This window comes from Xenopus tropicalis, chromosome 1 (genome assembly GCF_000004195.4).
Source record: "Xenopus tropicalis strain Nigerian chromosome 1, UCB_Xtro_10.0, whole genome shotgun sequence".
In the NCBI taxonomy this organism is placed as follows: domain Eukaryota; kingdom Metazoa; phylum Chordata; class Amphibia; order Anura; family Pipidae; genus Xenopus; species Xenopus tropicalis.
Window position 1 is genome coordinate 136,693,927 of NC_030677.2, and position 21,209 is coordinate 136,715,135.

General features: G+C 36.4%; 1 protein-coding gene across 2 annotated transcripts in view; it reads left to right on the plus strand.

Moving 5' to 3' along the window:
• Positions 1-21,209, plus strand: part of lrrc2 (leucine rich repeat containing 2) — a 143,443-nt gene that overhangs the window by 66,989 nt on the left and 55,245 nt on the right. For both annotated transcript variants that reach the window (XM_031890967.1, XM_002940605.5), the window contains 2 exons: positions 3,223-3,418; positions 15,208-15,364. In XM_031890967.1, the coding sequence (XP_031746827.1) occupies positions 3,223-3,418; positions 15,208-15,364 (353 nt within the window). The remainder of the gene's footprint in view (positions 1-3,222; positions 3,419-15,207; positions 15,365-21,209) is intronic.

A 21,209-nucleotide genomic window follows, 5' to 3' on the forward strand; every position in this document is an offset into this window, starting at 1 on the left:
AAATATGGGTTGCAGAGGTCAGTTTGGGTAAATATTTATTTCTGACCCTAAAATAATGTAAATTTATAGTAAAGTTGCTGACAAGAATTTGTTTTTGTAGCCTTATTATGGAAATGTCAGAACAAGTTCTGTACCAATAATTTGGGTTTGTCCTCACAACAGGGCCGGGCCAAGGTATTTTGGCACCCTAGGCAAGGTATTCAATCAGTGCCACTCTCCCCCCCCCACCCCAGTTTACCATTTTACTTTTTCAGTTTTTAATAAAGAAATATTGCAACACATTAATGAGTATAACTTATGTAAATATAAATATGCTAACATGAAAAACAAAAGGTGCACTAAAAAAGCAAATATTCAGAAAAACCAAAGCATGTTTTTGCAGTAAAACAATATTTAAATAAGCGAAAATAAAGGGTACTGTTAACACTGCCATGCAGTTGTTGCCAAGATGTCACTTCTGTGTACCTGTCCATATACAGTATACCTCTTTTAAAACCTCAGAAAAGATGCACTGCCTTATTTAACCCACCCACCCTTGCCCCTGTGTATCTCTTCCAACCAGCATCCAGTGCTTCCACATAAAATATTTAGCCCCCCTCCCTTATTGCCCTCTTAACCTGTGCCACCATCCAGTGCAGCCACATAAAATATTTAGCTCCCCTCCCTTATAGCCCTCTTAACCTGTGCCACCATCCAGTGCAGCCACATAAAATATTTAGCCCCCACTTCCTGATCGCCCCCCTCCTGTGCCAGGATCAGTGCAGCCACATAATTAGCCAGTACCTTCCCTTGCTCCCCAAGAACCTGTGCCATATACAATATGTATTTAGCCCCCACTTCCTATCCGTGTACCTGTGCCAGCAGACAGCCCACCACATAAAATTGCTCTAGTTCAGTGCCAGACTGTGCGCTCCACCCCTGCTCTTATCTCACCGGCAGCCGTTGATTGACATTGGTATGGACGCATGCTCAAGCTCCATCCCTCTAGTGTCGGATTTCTATAGTGTTAAGGTAAAGGCTGACATCAGGGGAATGGGGGGGGGCACAAAAAGAACATGTGCAGAGGGAGTTGGAGCAGGCAGGAGAGCCCTGTATTAACGATCCGTTGTAATATTAAAGGGTAAGTGAACCCACTAAAGATGAAACAAAAAAAAAAATCTTTCTCCTGGGAAGTGCGCCCCCCAGTGATTGCGCCCTAGGCAGGTGCCTACCCTGCCTACCCCTAGTTCCGGCCCTGCCTCACAAAGACCAAAAACCTCTACTTTAGGTCATTGTTTCATGATCTGTGAGAATAACAATAAGGGAGAACTCTTTTTAAAAATTCGAATAAACTCATTTCTTTGAATGCCTGACATATATAAAAAAATCTGAACCAAAAGACCATGTGTAGTCACTGAAAGGTCACAAAAACTTTCAATTTGCATGAAAACTGTGACTTTTTCAAATTGTTGCACAAAAACCAGCGGCAAAAATCTAAAAAACACTAAAGTTTTGAAGCAAAGAAAGATTCCAGGGAAGGGAAGGAATATCTGCCATTGACTTCTAATTGATCTAGATAGGTTTCAGATATACATTTGTATGGGATTTACAGAAAAAAAAACCAAAGGAAGGAATATAATGTGGGTAAGTTTTTTATGTATTAAGCTCTAAACTCATTTATCATTTATCATTTTGATGCAATGATCTGCCCCAAAATATCCCAAATCACTTTTGACACCAAGCTAAAAGGTTAAGGCAATTAATCAGTAATCACTGCTCCTCTTTGATAAGATCTATCTATTAGCACCCTACAAGTTACGGAGACCCCATATGCAAGTACACATGGGCGCTCCACTATGTAGCGCAAAGACCTGCAACTTTTGTTTTGTTTTTTAATTGGCCTGCACTTAACAAATAACACCTATAATATTCTCTAAATTTTCTAAAAAATTTTGTTTTTATTATTCTTCAACCTTAAATGCCTTAGAATTTAAAAAAATTGTTGTCTATTGGATACACACTTTCAACACAGTAAGGAAATAGGAAATAATTGTTTATTCATAGAAGATGCACAGATGCATCATTTTCAGACTGAATCCTACACCTGGCCATTACTGTAAGTGTGATATAGCTGCAAGATCTCCTGCTGCTTGTAAACCTCAGTTTTCATTTTTGCCAAAGTTTATATTGCTTTCCTCTCCATGGATAGTATTTCCTGTCTCTCTCCTGATTTACTAAAATATCTAGGTTGGGCTCACAGATTTAGTGTAACTCTGGAATAATAGGATTCAACCTCTAGCTCACCAGTTGCTGTTAATGAGGTAGTTCACCTTTATTAACATTTTTGTATAATTTGCAGTTGGTTTGAACTGTTTTTGCTATTGGTTTTTTTTTTAATTAGATTTTCAGCAGCTCTCGAGTCTAGAATTTCTGGAGTTATCTGGTTGCAAGGGTCCACTTTGCCTTAGCAACCAGGCAATAACTTGCAGAGATTGGAAGATGAATAAAAAGGGCCTGAACAGAAAGATAGTAAAGATAACAGAAAGATAGAAAGTAGTAAAGAGTAACAATAACAATGCAACTAGAGCCCCACTGAGCAGTACATTTTTTTTATTTTTTGCTGCCAGGGTTAATTACCTCCATATGAAATCTGAAAACACACAGAAAAGACAGACAAATTAAAAAACTATAGAAAATAAAAAATTAAGACCATTTGAGAAGTTGTTAATTCTATAACATACTATAGGGGCTCATTTACTAACAATTAATTTTTTATTTTAAACTTGATTCGGATCTTTTTCGAAAAATAGTCGCAGAGAAAAAATGCTTCAGCTTTTCAGAGATTTACTATGCGTTTAAACGGCTAAAAATCCAAATTCGACAATGCAACAGATTAAGCTTGCAAACTTCATGGAGAAGTCAATGGCAAAGGTCCCTTCCCTTTCTTTGAATTTCTTTCTTTTGTCTTAGGATTTCAGCAGTGACAATTGGTAAAAGTCGAATTTTTTAAAACTTTTCCTTGCGACTTCTTTGGGAAAACAAATTCAGTCCCTGGCCCTAAAAGTAATCTTAATGGTGAACTTCCCCTTTAAACTAAAGAACTCTAAATCCTTCAAAGGCCGCTAAAAGATATTAGGTGAGTAATTTGATAATATGGTGTAAGTGAATGACATCCCTACAGTATCATATTAAAGGCAAAATTTTAAATCTAAAACATTGCATATGCTCTACATTATTTTTCAGGATAAGGCAAGAATGGAGCTTTATGCTGGAGTGCAGGAATAATGGAATACCACAATCAGTGTACTTAAAGAATGGATTTGTAGACACTGAACTAAAAATCTTGGAGAAAATTGAAAGAAAATCCCACATTGGCAGAAAAGAGAAATCTGATAAAGAAGACAAATATATTTATAAGCTTTATGGAGAGCACTGGGAGGTAAGTCACATGTAATTAATCAATGTCAATTGACCCAATTAAGGTTTATTTCTGGTTAAAAGTAAATTTTAAGTATGAACGTGTTAATATAAAAATGTTTATTGGTAATAAAGACAGCACTTTATGTTTGGCATGCGTTTTTTGCAGCACTGGAGACCGTGTTGATCACTGTTTTCCATGTATCTATGTGGGATCTTCAGGTGCACCATTTTTCTTGTGTACTTTAAAGACATAAAGTGTAGGTAAAGGCAGGTTAATTGGTTAATGATTACATTGACCATAGTCTGTGTGTTCTGGGAATGCCATAAGTACCTTAGAGTGCAAATTCCACTGTCTAGAACAGCTGCCATTGACTTCTTGCAAGCTTTCAGATTCCAAAGTCCTCTTTGCTTTTTTCGCTTAATAAATATTGAAAATTTGAGTTTTATCTCAAATTCAAATTGCAGAAAAAATAATATATGAACATTGACAAATAACCCCCTAAGTACTGTATGTACTGGTGAGGTTATCTTTAGATGGGGTTTTTCTCAACCTCCGCTAATAGGTGGTAACAATATACTTTATGTTATATATTGCTAGGGGTAGATTTATCAAAATGTGAATTTAGAGCTCACCACATAAAAACTCAACCAAATTCTATTTGTTCCTAAGCGATTTTTAGAAGCATATTTATCAAATGGTGAACTCTAACTTTCTCCTGTTGATAAATATTCTTCTAAAAATCCCATAGGAATGAAAAGAAAGTTTTTATTTGATTAGCTCTATTCTTACATTTTAAGAAATCTGTCCCAAATTCAACAATAGGGTTGTCACCATTTCTGGAAAAAAAATACCAGCCATCCTATATTTTTGCCTTTTTTCCATATTGACAACATTGGCATCAAGTATAAAGTTTATCGGCTAGGCCAGTAAAATAACAGCCTAATCAACAGCAGGAAAAGTACAATATATTTATGTCTATTACTGGTATTAATCTATGTCTGCATAAAAAGAATTTACTATACAGACAATAAGTTATGCCCCCAAAGGTATACATTTTCCCTTTAATTTCAATTGGCTGAGGCCATTCAGAGCAAACACACATTGCCTAGCAGCTTACTTTTCCTATTCATATGAATGAAACCCAGAATCTGTGTTGTTGGCAGGGTTAAATATGAAACATTACAGCCACAACCACACAGCACAGCATTGATTTTGATTCTGTCCCAGATATTTTCTACAAGGATATTGTCTGTTCACCATGGTTCAGTGGGTTTCTTCCCACACTTCAAGAGCATGAAGGGAGGTTAACTAGCTCCTGCAGAAACTTACCCTGGTGTGTGTTGAGTTAATATGATAGGGACCTAAACACCAGAGCAAGTATAATATTAATGGCAAATCTTTAAAGGTGCACACAATGTGTTAGCCTCATGTAAATTAAGGATAATATTAATGATACTATAAATTTGGGAAATGCTTTTTAATTATAGGTAGAACGGTAACTGTATATTTACAGAAGGCTTACATATAATGCTACCTACCCATATTCTTGAAGCGGAGTTCTTAGCTAGCACTGAGCTGAATCAGTACTTTGGGACATTGCTATGCTTTGGGGTCTTGATTTGCCAAGTGGTATAATCTCTAATTGAGGCCAGAAAGTGCTGCGTTACATTCATTCTGCCGTTCCATTAAAAGAAGAATGTCAGCCTGTACATATCACTTCAAAAATTGCTATAACAGGATTGCACAGAAATGATGTTGCTGCTTGGGGAATAATTTTACACTTACCATTCTGAAAGACATGACTCAAGCTCAGTGACTCAATGTACAAATGCCATATCTGCCAGATAACTCCAGGTCATGAGTGTCATAATGATGAAGGATAGTCTTACTTCACATCTGACTTCATTAGCTGCTAACAGAATGGCAGACTGGAATACAAATCCAGGGCAGTGTTATTATCACATTGTTGACACTGAGTTGGCTGAGAGGCAAAAATACTATGCGTTTCACTTTAGTTGTAAAATTTATACTAGTTAGAAAAAAACAGGAGGCAAGACAGGAAAAGAGATTGTAAGTTAAGTGTTGGAGACCGTTTATTCCCTAATGTTCTACGGCTGCTAAAACATTTACGCCTCATTTAAAATAACATCCTCTGGCTTCTTCCACGTCTTTACTTCTTGAGATATATCCATATTTGCTCAGAATGATGCAGAGAAAAATATTCCTAATTTTCTCCGTTTCCTGATAACAACCGGCATCAAGACTGACCAAACTGATGCAGACACCAACACTTATGCCCCAAAGAAAAACCTTTAAAATTCACATTGCACTTCCCATCATAAGCCAAAAGTTCACTTTACCTTTCTGATAGTTGCAATAGCTTTGACAGTCTAACAATCCCAGTTGAAAACCTTACACTGCCTCAGAATAATAAGAATCTATTCCTAGCTGCTATCAAGATTCTGTACTTTTTTCTATGCACATTTTCCAGAGATAAGTTAATTAAATCTCTCTAGAAAACCACCATTAATTACATAGATGGCACGAAATGTGTATGTTCCGTCTGTTCATTTACTTTTTTCTTTTAAATTAGTTCATTTCTTTTAAATGAGTTTCCTAAAAATGTAACTAATCAATTCATTAGTATGTACAGGCTGCAACATATGTCTGTACATAATAAATACTTGATGACAATAATACTAACACATTGTTCTTATGTCATTCTCCTGACATTGGCTTTATTCAAACTAACCTTTGCTGCCTTTGAAGCAAGGTTGGAATCATTTGCAAGGTGAGCCCTGGGACCTGTTGTTAAATAGGCTTCTCATGATTTATCTCCAATCCTGCCAATGTTATCCCAAGGGATGACCTATTTACTCACTATTACTTTGCATAACTCATTGTACTTCTGCATGTTAAAAGTACATTTCACAGTTATTTGTAGACCAGTTTATCAACAATTCACATTTCCAGTCATGTCATTTAAAAAATAAACAGCTGCCTGTATGAGATTCATGGTACCATAATTACTGGATTCCACTCCAAACCTCTGTGATAACACCTACTAGAATAAGTTTAATGGAACTATTGTGACTGGTTGTTGGTGCACTTTTAAAGAAAAACTGTACCCCTGAAAAATGTAGGTCTCTATAAAAATGTATCACATGAAACAGCTCATATGTAAAACCCTGCTTGACCTAAATAAACCACTTTCATAAAAATATAATTTTTAGTAGCATGTGCCACTGGGTGATCCTAAATAGAAAATGCTAGTACTATGGGCCCTCCCCTGGGATCATACAAATCACGGTGCACACAAACAAACCAAGGGCACACATACATGTTAGGTCACATCAGCCAATTAATGGACAAACTCACACTTCTTCCTGTTACAATTAGAGCTGCATTATTTCCTGTCAGGTGATCTCTGAGGGAGCACACAGCCCATTACAAAATGGTGGCTCAAGGGACAAGATGTAAAAGGGCAATATTTACTGATATATATATATATATATATATAAGATCTTGTTAGATTCTTTAATAGGTTACTTTATACTGTTGGTTAAGTTTTTATTCTGAGGGTATAATTTTTCTTTAAGGGTAATCCCTACCACCCAGTTAAACTGCTTAGATGAGTGGTTGAAATGTTCTCAAAATTAGTAAGGAAATCCAGTAAATTTAGACCTAATAATAACAGACACAAATACACAAAAAAAAAGCATTTCTATTGTAACCTGCTATTTTCAATATCTTCCCCACTTACATACCTAAATACCAATCTAGTGTAAAGCATTTTGCCTTTGAGGCAAAAATAAATCAACATTTAGTTTGCTATAGCCTGCTGACACGAGCAGTTCTCTACTTTAATATCTGGATTTATATACTAAACATAAACAAAGGGTGCCCAAAGAAGTTCTATGACCTTGTGGAACTTGGCCTTGAACTACACTGTAACATCTAACAGGGGTACATCATTCTCTTTATATTGGGTTTGACCAGAATACCCTAGTAGCTTAGGTGCAGGCACTTTGAATTCAGTCACACTCTGCACTTCATCTGTATTTGACATTGCTGCCATATCACAGTTTTCTTTTTAATTTGGAGCATCCTGGCTGTAAATTAATTTTCTGTTTCACCCATATATTTTCCTAAATTATTTCTTTGGTTCTTTGGTTAAAACCACCTCTTCCTGCACATAAAGTTTCTGTATTCAGAACAAGAAAAAGGCTATTTATAGTACAGGTGTCTTTAGCTGCATGCTGTAGTATCATAGAATGTCATATCATTTACTTCAGCAAGAAGCAGTGACAGAACCTGGGTAGGTGGTATTGGTCCAGGCATTTTAACAGCTTAACATCTCACTTGCCTCTGCTAAAAATGTCATTTTATGCCAGTCCTAAGGATGAAAACCACTAAGCAATTGTAATGAATCCATTTAGACTTCCCTAGACCTTTAATTAGCGTATCCAAATTGTAAAATTCATTGCATGAAAGAGTAGAATTCCAGGATATAACTGTGCTTATGTGCTATGTCCCATTAGTTATGTTAGATTAAATGGGAGTAGATCGTGAAACCTTCCTCAGTTGCTGTTGCAATGACTTTGCTTGGGTATAGCTGCAGGGACAATAAACCTGTGGCATTTTATATAGACATTGTTGGTGAGCAGTACGACAAGACTGATTTTGTTATTGCAGTTTAGTGGATATATTTCTGAACGACATTGTTTTTGTCATCTGGTTTCAAAATCCAAATAGGGTTTGCCTAACAGAGCATTAAATAAAGAAAAAACAGTAAAGAAAAAAAAAATGAAGTGCAATGGGTATATTATTTGCTACGGAATAATATGTAGGAAATATAAAAGAAAGTTAGGAGAGATTCTCATTAAAACCAGCCCTCAGGCGCTTCATACTTTAATATTTTTAAGCTGCCATCAACTGCCAAATATAGAAGATGGATGGTAACATAGCTTGCACCATGGGGGAAATGAAGCAAACATGAAATGATCCATGTCGAGAAAGAGGGGGAAAGTGTAGCTTAATGTCTATAGATTTAAAGAAATAAAAACGAAAGCATATGAAGCTATTAATAAATTGGCTTCAATCAAATTCCACTGCTAAGCTATAGTAAGGATCATTCTTTTTTCCTTCAAGCAGCAGTCTATTGTAGCAGGGACAGAAGAAAATTAGCAACTGGCGCTTTATGATTTGTATCGTACACGACTTTCTGTCCTCTTTCAACTAAAAAAATGAAGAAGACACTGGGAGTGAGTTATTTGAAGATGAACAGGCTGCTAATCAAATCAGTCGCACATAAAAGCAATGGAAATCAGACTTCAAAGGGGCTTCTTAGAATGGCAGCTTGTAATGTGGAATTCCAGAAGGAACATTAGCAACTGATATAGACAGACTCTGGATTTTTAGCAGGTCAGGGTTTTCTAGCCAATATGAATATTTAGCAAGGCCAGTTAGAAGACACAAATAAAACAATCATTTAAAGTTTCCTGGCAGTACAAAAACATAACATTTATTAGGGGTCACCTACACTATATAACTCTGACTCCTGCAGTCAGTGATGTATTAGTGAGGGGAGGTCCAGTTCGGAGCTCAAAGTCTTCAGCATTTTGCACAAATGAGAACATGTAAAGTGCAAAAAACTGCAGCATGTAGCACTCTGGTTTGCAAATAAGGTCTGTTATTTATTTTTTTTAAAAATCGCATTTATGTTTAGTATAAAAAAATATGTTAAAGTGGACCTGTCACCCAGGCATAAAAAGCTGTATAATAAAAGTCCTTTTCAAATTAAATATGAAACCAAAAACCATTTTTTTATTAACACATCCATACCCATTATTATCATATTACTTAGCATTAAGAAATCCCAGCTGTCAATCATATATTGCTTACCCCGCCTCTATGCCTTAGGTATAGAGGTGGGGCAGACAGTTACTTTCACTTTCAATTCAGAACTTATTAGATGTTGCTGCGCCCCTCACATTCCCCTTCCCTCCTCACCATCTAATTTAATAACCAGTGCATGGACATGGGTATCAGGTCCCCCCATACTGGCAAAGAAACAAGATTTTGGCAGGATGCAAAGCTTGCCTTAATAACAGTGTCCACAAAATGGTGCCTGTCTGCTTACTGAAATTGTGAATTCCAAGGCTGAAGAAAATAAGACTAAAATAATTTCTACAGTGTAGGTGAATTTTATTTTGCTTGACAAACACAATAGAAAACAAATTGCAATTATTTCTCAGGGTGACAGGTCCCCTTTAAATAGCCTCATTTAAAATTGTGGTAAATTTATTACAGGCTGATATTTAAACTAAGTTGTAAAAACAATAACAAATTATTGGGCATTTCAGAGTTAACAATTTTAATTTCCATGGAGGAAAAAATCCTTAACTCCTAATTGCATTTCACAGTGGTGGTCAAACATACATGTATTCTGACACATATATCTTATTTGATAATTATGTCAGAAATTAATCAAACTGCTAGGAATCCTTTAGGAAGCTCTAGTTCAATATTTAATATATCTGTCCCTTACTTTTTTTTTGCATGTTGCATAATGAATTTATGTTTGAGGTTGAGGTGCCAGTTTATAATCCATTTGCCTTTTTATTCTTTGTGTGATCTGCTACCTACCTGGTTTATTAGGGATTTTCACTGCCTTGTGCAGACATGCATCATATTGCTATATTTATCACTTTTTAGGGCACTGGCAAACAGCACCATAATGAGCATTTTTGAATGATAATAGACAGCATAATAGCAAGATGGTCAGCACTACTGCCTTGCAGTATTGGGATCCTAGGTTCAATTTCAGCCAGGACATTATCTGCAAACAGTTTGAACTTTTGTGCTTATGTGGGATAATTAAAGGAGAAGGAAAGGTGAAAACTAAGCTTTATCAGAAAGGTCTATGTAAATACAGCCATAAGCACTCACAGAAAAGCTGCACTGAGTCCTCTATCTAAAGAAACACAAGATTTCTTGTCTCCTTTATATTAAACATGTTCTTAGGGTATCTGACTTCCTCTCTCAGAAAAATCCTTCATTCCCAGGTCCAGAGTCTGCACAGCTCTCCCCTCTCCTGCCCCCCCCCCCCCGCATAAGAATTTATAAAACTCACTCCCTTCACCCTTAGGAATGTGTGATAGTGTTCTAGGTGGCACTAATGTGGCAAATTTGTTGGCAGTAAAATGCTAAAATGACTTTCCTTCTCCTTTAATAGGGACCTTAGATTGCAAGCTACACTGTGGAAGGACCAATGTGAATGATGTATAATGTCTGCATAGCTCTGTGTAATATGTAGGTGCTATATAAATAATGAATAATAATGACAACTGAGTCCAGATTTTACCAGTAGGTCAGGGCAATTACTTTGACAGGGCAAGTTTTTGCCACCTGCCCACCAAGCTGTAGCTGCATTGGTTTCATAGATGACTTTTATGACTTTAGATGACTAAGGCACCTATGTTAACCATACTGCATCATAGTGTGTGTTAGAGCATGCTTACTCATAAATATTTATATATAGAAGAACAAACTGTCATGTAAACCACCCTTATGCTTTTAAAACTACAAAGCATCACTGACCATTTCAGGCTCTGCTTAAGCAGACAGCTTCAAACAGAACCCGATAATGTGTCTGTAGTGATTTGCACTTGTATAGTCACTTCTGAAAGTAAGTATTAACATTACGTAAATACAGCAACAGACACCGAAATAGTGCAGTGCAGACAACTACTTTATAAATCTCATGTTTGACTCGTGACATACAAAAAAAATACATTTTGTTTTCATCTATAGGTTACAAATATATATATATGTCTTTTTTAATATAGTAATGTACTAGGCATTTTCTCTCTGGGAATATGGTAATCAGCAAATAGAGTAACATGCTGATTCAGAAGCAGTGGGAATAGAATACCCCCTGTGGCACTGTTCTTTTTTCCTTTAGAAAAAGTTTGTATCATTTCACATAATTGGAGTTATCAGCATGTTACATGATGCAATGCAGCTTCAGAGATAGCAGTACGTGACTTGATTTGGAGAACTCTTGCTATATCAGTGCTACGTTGTCTGCATTCATATATAGGTCTTATATGAAACGCAACAGTCTTAATGATACCAACAAACAGCACAAGGGAAAAAAACATTAACTAGGCCAGTATTCATAAAACAAATAAAAAAAAATGTAATAGGGAAAAGAAATCACAGAATATCATTGAGCTGTGTCATTAAGGTTAAGGTCATATAGAGCAATTTGATCACTGTGCTCCTTTCAGGGAAAAATGAAGCAATCACTGAGGCTAGAATATCCAGTGAGCATTTTCCATTCCAAAAAATTGGAATAACACAGACTATGAAACACTGTAATAACTTGTAATTCAAAAGTGTCTGAATTGTGCTATTGTACTTCTCATACATCTAAATGATTCCCATTTAGGTTCATGAGTAATGGCTGCAAGCAGTATTAGGGGTGCTGGTTTTGTCCTGGTTCTCTCTAAGAGGACTATTGTAACCAAAATGTCTTTGAGGGTATGATTATTGAAGAAATATTTTTTCTCTATACAGTTTTTAAAGTAATTGATTCAAGGCAACAGTAAAGGGTCTCAGGTACAGGACAAGAAAAATTAGAGCTTAAATAGGGTTTTATTTCTGTAAAATGTTCACCTTTGGGTGACAGCAATAGGATTCTTAGGGGCCCATTTACTTACTCACGAACGGGCCGAATGTGTCCGATTGCGTTTTTTTCGTAATGATCGGTATTTCGCGATTTTTTCGGAAAATTATCGCGACTTTTTCGTTACCAATACGATTTTTGCGGAAAAACGCGAGTTTTTCGTAGCCATTCCGAAAGCTGCGATTTTTTAGTAGCGTTAAAACTTGCGCAAAAAGTTGCGATTTTTTCGTACTGTTAAAACTTGTGCAAAACGTCGCGCCTTTAAGTTTTAACGCTACGAAAAAAGCGCAACTTTTCGCGCAAGTTTTAACGCTACGAAAAAATCGCAACTTTCGGAATGGCTACGAAAAACTCGCGTTTTTTTCGCGCAAATCGTATTGGTAATGAAAAAGTCGCGATAATTTCCGAAAAGTCATAAAGGCGCCGAAAAAGTCGCAAAATGTTCGTTTTCCAATCGGAATTTTTCCAATTCGGTCGGAATTCGTGTCTTAGTAAATCAGCCCCTTAGAGTTAAAGGAAAATGATACCCCCAAACAATGTAGGTTTATATTCAAATATATTGCATAAACCAGTTCATATGTAAAACCCTGCATTATCTAAATAAACCATTTTCATATAAATATACTTTTTAGTAGTATGCGCCTTTGGGTGAACCTAAATGCCTTGGCAGTGTACGCAAACAAGCCAAGGCACACATACATGCTAGGCCACATCAGCCAATTAATGGACAGAGCTTTGTCTTTTGCTTTCACACTTCTTTCTGTTACAGTTAGAGCTGCATTATTTTTGGTCATGTGATCTCTGGGGAAGACCACAAAATGGTGACTCAAGAGAAAAGATGCAAAAGGGCAATATTTACTGAACTAAACTATCTGTTGGTTTAGTATTCATTTTGGGGTATAGTTTTCCTTTAAAGTGATTGAAACCACTAGAGAGGCAATTCTCATGCTATTTCTCAACCCTTAGGACAAGGTCCAGAATTGACCTTGCAATTGCTTCCCTGACTTTTGTCAATACTTATACGCTGTTAAGTAACTAACTACCCAGGACCTCCTCAGACCATGCTCACTTATTGCTTGCTCTGGGTTTTGTGGATCAACCATGCTGGCACCCGGGCATTCTCTGGCTGACTAAATCAAATGTAAGGGATTTTGTTGAATATGCACAAAACTAGCAGACTAATTTAGACAGGTCCTCATAAGGTATACTGTGAGAGATCTCATAAAAGGTGGCACAAAGTTTATTAATTTATGGCATCTCTATAGTGAGAGCTGCAGTTAAGGAGCAGGTCAAAGAGAAGATTAGAGAAACTGAAAAACATTTCAGGGAGGGGATAATGGTTACCAGGCCTTATTCAAGGCACAAGTAAACTAGAACTAACACATTCCCAGCTAACCACAAATAGACCCCTGTGACTTTAATAAGGAAGCTATCTATGATCAGGGTGGAAAACCAGGAAGCTTCTGGTGTACCAAGCAGAGGTGCGTGAATTTCTGTGGGAAATTATACAGATTGCCAACTTAGCTACTACCTCTTATGGGTCCACCTTCCCATAATATCACCACAGCAAACAACCTTTTTAGATAATTCCATCACACCAAAGGAAGTGAAGCTGCTGTCCTTCATGGTAAGATTTCTTTAACTGCCGGCAGAGGGTTGTTAGATAATTGATTGTCCGCTCCCAACCCTGAAACACATTTACATCTCCCGTTGCCGGAAAAAAGCTCTGGGCATTGCACACGACCCGACTCATCCTGGCCACTGTCTCTTCCAGCTCTTGCCATCAGGGAAGAGATATAGAGCATTTAAAGCCAGAACTAATCGTCTGAGAGACAGCTTTTATCCAAGAGCAATTATGGCTTTAAATATGTAACAGTAGACTGATATTATCTTTTACTATGCCACTGCTTTGAGTTGTTGCTTGCTTCTTTTAAATCTCGTTGTTTACTATGTGACAATGACAATAATGATATATTCTTTTAGGATACTTGGCATATATTGAAGGGTAAGGCTCTGATCCCCTGAGGGGATCATTTTATGATGGGTCTTTTTTTCCCTTATTCTATGTAACTATTATAGTGCTGATACTGAGGGATGGGTATGACCAAATCTGTGTGACTCTTACGGCCCCATATGTCTCTTGGCCACAAAAGTGGAAGTATATTTTCTTCTAGTTGTATTGTGCTGCTAAATGTGTCCAGGTACAGCATCCCTCTGCAATGCAAGATACACTTTACAAAGTTCTTGCATATCCCAGTGTCCTCCTTTCCTAATTAAGCCTCCCACCTGGTTCTAGGTACATTGGCATGCAAAAGCAAGGGCATTAGACAGTTAAGGAGCCAACAAGTAGTTGCAGTGTCAAGGCAAGGCATCAGGCAACATGTGGAGAGAATACAGCTTTAAAAAAGTAACTTTACCTTTTGAAGAAAATATCAACATCATCTCAACCATTGCTTACTTTGGCGCTGCACTGTGAAAGTTCCTCCACATAATTAACTTGTTTTGCCTGCACTGAGCTCAGCCTTTTTGACTATGAACGCTATCATTACTTCTCACATCGTATTATGTTTCACATTTAAAAGAACTGTATATCCAGTAGGTCTGCTTCCTGTCTAGAGACTTTTTGAGACACAGAGCAGGACTTATAAGTAGTCAATTTTCCAGGTTTCTTGCTTCAACAGTTTCCAGGTTCTTGCTTCAACAATTACATTACTGATAAATATAGACTAGGAATCTGTTTGATTTTCTTACCTTCTAGAATGAGAGCAAAAGGCTGTCACTAATTTCAGGCTGCATGAATTTTGAGGGCATAGGGCTGTCCAAAAGGGTGCAAGATATTGAGACAATAGTCAGTGCTTCATTCAGACTATAGCGTGCTGCTCATGCTGCATAATACAATGTGTTTTGAAAGGCACAGCACGATTGCTAATTTTAATAAAGAGATTACTATAGTGAGGCAATTAAGTAAATTAATGTGAGTGCTTTATATAAATGCAAACCAGAAGAAAAGTAGTTGTTACTAGTCAAAACATGTGAGGTGGAGGGGGTGTTAGGTTATATAAGACTGAAGCATTTTCAATAAAAATTGACAACTTTGTTTTTTTTTATCCCATAGGAACTTCCAGATAGCCTAAGAGAACAAACTCACCTTAAACAGTTGCATGTTAATAATACACGAATCCAAACCATTCCCGACTATATCCAGTTATTTCAAAAGCTTATTGTTCTGGATTTGTCACACAATAAAATAAGATGCCTTCCGCCTGAAATAGGTAAGTACTGTAAATGCAAAACAGATTAGTAACACTGTTTTTGATATTGATAACCAGATGCAGTTAATGTACTACCATGATGTATAATTATGTTATAAATATGAAATAACAGACATTTTGCTTACAAATAAGGGGTGATATGCAACCCCAGGGGGCACAAGTGTAAGAGCGCTAAGAGGTGCAAGAGTGCATCCCCTAGTGCTCATTTTCTAGCACTTGTTCCCCCCAAGGGTAGCACTCTGCACAGAATGCCAGATTAAAAACACATTGTTTAATGCAGAAAGCAGTGCCAGAAGGCTCAGCTCAGCCCTGTCCTTACCACCTGCTGCTCTTACCTTGTGCCTCAGAATGACATGCAAGGTAGGGACGGGAGTGGAGGTTGCCTACAAATGCTCAAAAAAAAATCACTTTAATTTTACAAGGACAACACCCACTTTCTGTTTCCCAAGTTCTGTTTAATTTACATGCCAAAGTTTTACATTCCAAGTTGTTTGTGCTTAATAATCATTGAACATAGGCATGCTGTTGACTCAAATTGTGCCTATTTCATGCAGTTGCTTGGTTTCTTTTCCTTGATGATTTTTAGAATTGAAGAAATCAGTTGCATTTAAACAGGTCAAAAAAATGTAATACTTTTATGGTATTCATTTTCTTGTGTCCATGACTGCAATATTCTGGAATATTGTAAATACAAGATATAAATACAAATATGCATACCTCTGTTAAAGAAACAGAATAAATAAGAAAAATAAAAAAGAGCTTCAGAAGCTTTTAGGTCTATTGGGCTGGCCTTCTTAGTTCTCACTCTTAAGACATCAAAAAGTTTATCTATTCTGTGATTAGCAGCTCATTAAACTACATCTGGTTTTCATCACAGAACTGTCGCTATTAATGTTAGCTTGTCATAGCTGGTGGTTTGATTCTAATTGTTGTAAGGGCCTTTAGTAGACATTATCATGAATTTATCACATTTTCAAATCAAAGAACACAGTGGCAGGAGGTCAAGGAGAACATTTTACACTCTGGGAGGCCAACCAAAAGTGATTGATAATAGGCTTTTAACACAGTAGAATTGTATGCTTTTGACATAAATGTGTACTGCCCCATCTTTAAAGGAAGAAAACTACTGCTTTGTTAAAAAATGATGATAGATAGATATAGATATATAGACAATCATTTAAACGTTAAAAAAACCCAATAGGATTTTTTTGCCTCCAATAAGGATTAATTATATCTTAGTTGGGCTCAAGTACAAGGTACTTTTTTTATTATTACAGAGAAAAAGAACATGGAGTTGATGGGAGATGGCCTTTCTATAATTTGGAAATTTCTGGATAATGGGTTTCTGGATAACATAACTGTACCATTTCAGTGGTTTGCAGTATTCTAATTTTATAAGGTTTAAGAACAGAGCAACTAGGATGGCTTGCCTTATATACAGTACAAAAGGGCATACAAGTCTATGGGGAGCAGTACAGATGAATTGGGATAATGAGGCCAAATGTAAAGTTGTAATAAACTTCTTAAAGTTTATACCAGATCTTGTTAACCCTTGAACCCAAACAGATATTTGCTTTTAAACAGGTTTCCAGTAAATGCTAACTGCTACTGTAAAATAGTTTAACAGATAAGCATATTTTGTGATTTCTTTTACATTGGTGCCTCTGGATAAAGATGATTACTTACTAACATCTCAGGCTAGTTAATCAGTAAAAACAATGATATTGTTTTGTATATTGCTATAGATTGATGCAGTGTAGAATGCCCAGTATTACCAACATTAGTAGTATAGCAATGCAGTTCTACACTAACTACAACACTGTTAATAGTGAGTCATAATCATTATTTGTGGTTACAAGGGAGTTTAGACTCATAATACACCAATATGCTAATCAATATATTAAGGACCTTTAATATATCCTATTGTATCATGTTAAATGTTTTAACCAATCACCCTATTGGCACATTAGGCAAGGAGGTCATCTACCATAGGGTAAGGGGTCACTAGTGACTTCTACCATAATATATTTCATAATAACTAAAGGGTATGTACAAAAGAGTGTTCATTCCTTTGCAACTCCCTGCACAGTGGGGTGAGGTCTGTTTGGACCACCAGGCTATTTGTTCTTCAAGCTCATGAGCAGTTTTTTGCTTTTGCTCTTTGACCACAAAGAGCCATGTATAGTAAGGAAACTTACTCAATTATGTGATAGGTAAATGTATTTGGGAACAAGCCCTTTATATGTCCACTAAGCTACTCTGATGTATACATCATCCTTAAAATTTCTCCATTAGGTTATACACAGATCAGATGAGGACATCAGCAAAAATGTAGGCTGGAAACTTTTATTTCCTCACAAATGAACATGAGTAAAGGAAAAAGGCAGAGAAGAAAGTAACATATTGTTTATTACCGAGTCAACACAGTTCATAAAACAAAACATGGGATTAAAGCTATTTCTAGTTCAAATGTCTGTTGTTACCAACAGGCCCTTGACCTGCCTTATTAGAAATAATAATTATGTGTGTATGATAGGTTACCACATCAAGGAGGTACACTTTCAGGATCTAGCAGCACAAACTTCATTAGATAATTCTAACAGAAGCCATTAACTGCTGGCTAAATCTAACACATCCTAGTGCTACAATATGGTCCAAATATTTCATTTTTTCCAGCCTTATGTTGTTTGCATTTGTTTATACTTGTGCACATATGAATGCGATGATGCATGTTAGTCATTTTACATTAAAATATTTTACCCTTGTCCGCATCTTTGTCATATTTTTAAAATTATGAATGCACTGTTAGTAGCATAAAAAAAATGTTGGCATCAGTTTTAAAAGTGAAGCACATGGTACTGCTTAAATACAAAGATTTCCAGCCAATATTTGACCGTATTTCCAGTACTTTGCTTGTTAAAAAGCTCTCCCACTTCTGTACTTGATATCAACAAATATTCAGCTTGACAGCTGTTAAGTCTTAATTATCCCATACAATTAGGCCATCTCCTGGTACTAAAATAAATAAATACCAGTCTTCAATTAAGTGTCAGAAAATGTGTAATCAAAGAGTAAAGGATAATCACTGTTTTGTAGGCTTGCCATTCAGTGCCAGAAACTAACATTTTCCAGAGCCAAATTTATGTGAGCTGACATCACATAAAAATTCAACCTGGAATTGAATTGTGGAATTTACGCCAATGCCCATTGACAACCGACATTTTGTACAAACTCTGATTTTATTTTGCAGCATAAGTGAATTCATTATATATTGCTCTTGATCTTAATGGTAAAAGTGAGTGACTGTATGTGTTTATATATATATATATATATATATATATATATATATATATATATATATATATATATATAAAATAAAACACAGCCAGCACCAAGGGTCTTATAGTTCAAAACAATCTCAAGTGTATTGCATATATAACCAACGTTTCGGTCCCTTTTGGGACCTTTCTCAAGGTACAAATACATACAACAGCTCAGTTTAAATAACTTCCTCCAATGAACCCAGGGTTCTGAAACGGTTATACATGCAATTGTGCTTGTGATACTGTACAGTATCTAGTAGTGATAAGTCTTCAGCAACTGGACTTGCTGAGTGATCTTGAAACTCTGTAAGTATAAACTTGAAATTCTGTAAGTATAAACTAACACCTACCTGAGTAAGTGGAACCATGTGACTGTGTTACCCTTAGTGATCTTAAATGCTGGGGAATTCCCTACCATTAAGATAAGTGAAATGCTTAAAAATTATTCAGCAAGTACCTAGATAACTAGATACTGTATGATGCCATATAACTCTTTATTTAATATAGTATGGTAGCACTTTACATGCACTGATATTATGCTGTGCCTTTTTGTGATTTGATCCGTGCTACTAGTGATGAGCGGATCTATCCCATTTCGCTTCACCATAAAATTCACAAAATCGGCAAAGAAAATTTGGGAAACGGCAAAAAATTTGCGAAACGCATTTGTCTGCATTTTTTTTTGTCGCCCGCATCTAATTTTTTTGTTGCCTTCACTTTTTTGATGCAACCACGCCCGATTTGACGCGCAACAAAAAAATAATTCTGTGCGACTAATTTTTCCGTGGCAAATTTTCACAGAAGTTTCGCGAAACAATTTACCAATGGCAAAATGCGGAAATTCGCTGCGAAATCCATGCCTGCCGGAAAAATTTGCTCCTCACTTCTTGTTACCAATACTTGCTTTGATATGGTCACTCTTTGCAAGTACAACGTATAATATATGTATGAAAGATGCCAAAGTTGACTCCATTTAAACAATGTAGAGATGAAGAATTTTTGAGCAGTTACTTTATTTACTGTAAGGTTAATCAAACAGTGCAAAAAAGGAAAGCATATAAAACATTTTTGTTATATGTAATGGCTGCCCTATATTTCTCTTTAAAGGTTGGGTCAAATCAGGTTTCAGGAACTGCTACAAAATGATGCAAAGAAATAACCTCTTTCACAGACTTTTCAGTCTCTGCAAGATTTACTTGCCTCCCTTGTGTCAATGTAGGACGTGTCTCATAAAATATTTGCTAGGAAAAGCCAGCACACCCATGTAACTCAGTTAAAACTGATTTTTGTGAGTGCTCATTTATTGCTAACATTTCTCTTAGTGGACCCACTTGAGTACATCAGAACATTTACAAATGGATGGGTAAACCAGAGAAAAAAAGAAACTCAAAATGACTCTCATTCATTCAAAAAACATTTTGGTAGACTGAAAAAAGAATTTTCAAGAAATGTAAACACTATAAATTGGTTCCTCTACTAAATGGACAAGGACATTCTCTTATCAGAGTTTTATTTTCCTATATATATCAGAATAAATATAAAGATTATTGATTATACAGAACAATCCTTTTCTAAGAACAACATGGTCTCCAATAGTCAAAATGGCCCTTAATAAAAAGAGACCACACAACACTTAAAATGACCACACACAAAGAATTCAATCCTTTCTCCACTTAGGAGAGATGTACAGATATCTTTACAGACTGCACTCACATTTTTTCTCATGTATGTATATCTTTGTATGTATATCTTTATTTATAAAATGGTACTTATGTACGCAGCGCTGTACAGTAGAATACATTAATACAAACAGGGGATTATTAAGATGATAATAATAGATAAATACAAAGTACAACAATAAATACAGATCGATACAATATAAATACAGTTGCAATAAGTTAAGAGTCAAAGACACAAGAGGATGGAGGTCCCTGCCCAGTAGAGCTTACAATATATATGGGAGGGTAACTTACAGACACAAATAGGCAAATGCAGTATAAGTGCTGTAGGTCACAGTGGGTGACACTATAATATAAGTGCTGATTTCCAGATCAGGTGCTGGGTGAGTGCTCCAAAAGGTATTCTTTAAGTTTAGTTTTAAAAAGACTGAGGGAGGATTCTCTCCGGAGGAAGAGGGAGGGCATTCCAAATGTAAGGGGCAGCAAGGCAGAAAGGTTTAAGGCGGGAAACAGCAGTAGTAGTGGGGGGCGCAACCAAACGATTGTTCTGTGAGGAATGAAGGAGTTGGCCAGGAACATACGGAGACACAAGAGAAGAGATGTAGTGAGGAGCAGATGAATGGAGGCCTTTGAAGGTTAAGAGAAGGAGTTTGTAAGATATTCTTTGTTTAATAGGAAGCCACGATAAGGACTGAACTCTCCTGGATGAGAGGAGGAGAATTCTGGCAGCAATATTTAATATAGACTGTAGGGGGGAGAGATTGGAGTTAGGGAGGCCAGTTAGTAGCAGGTTACAGTAGTCAAGTCGGGATAGGATGAGAGCATGCATGAGCAGCCTAGCTG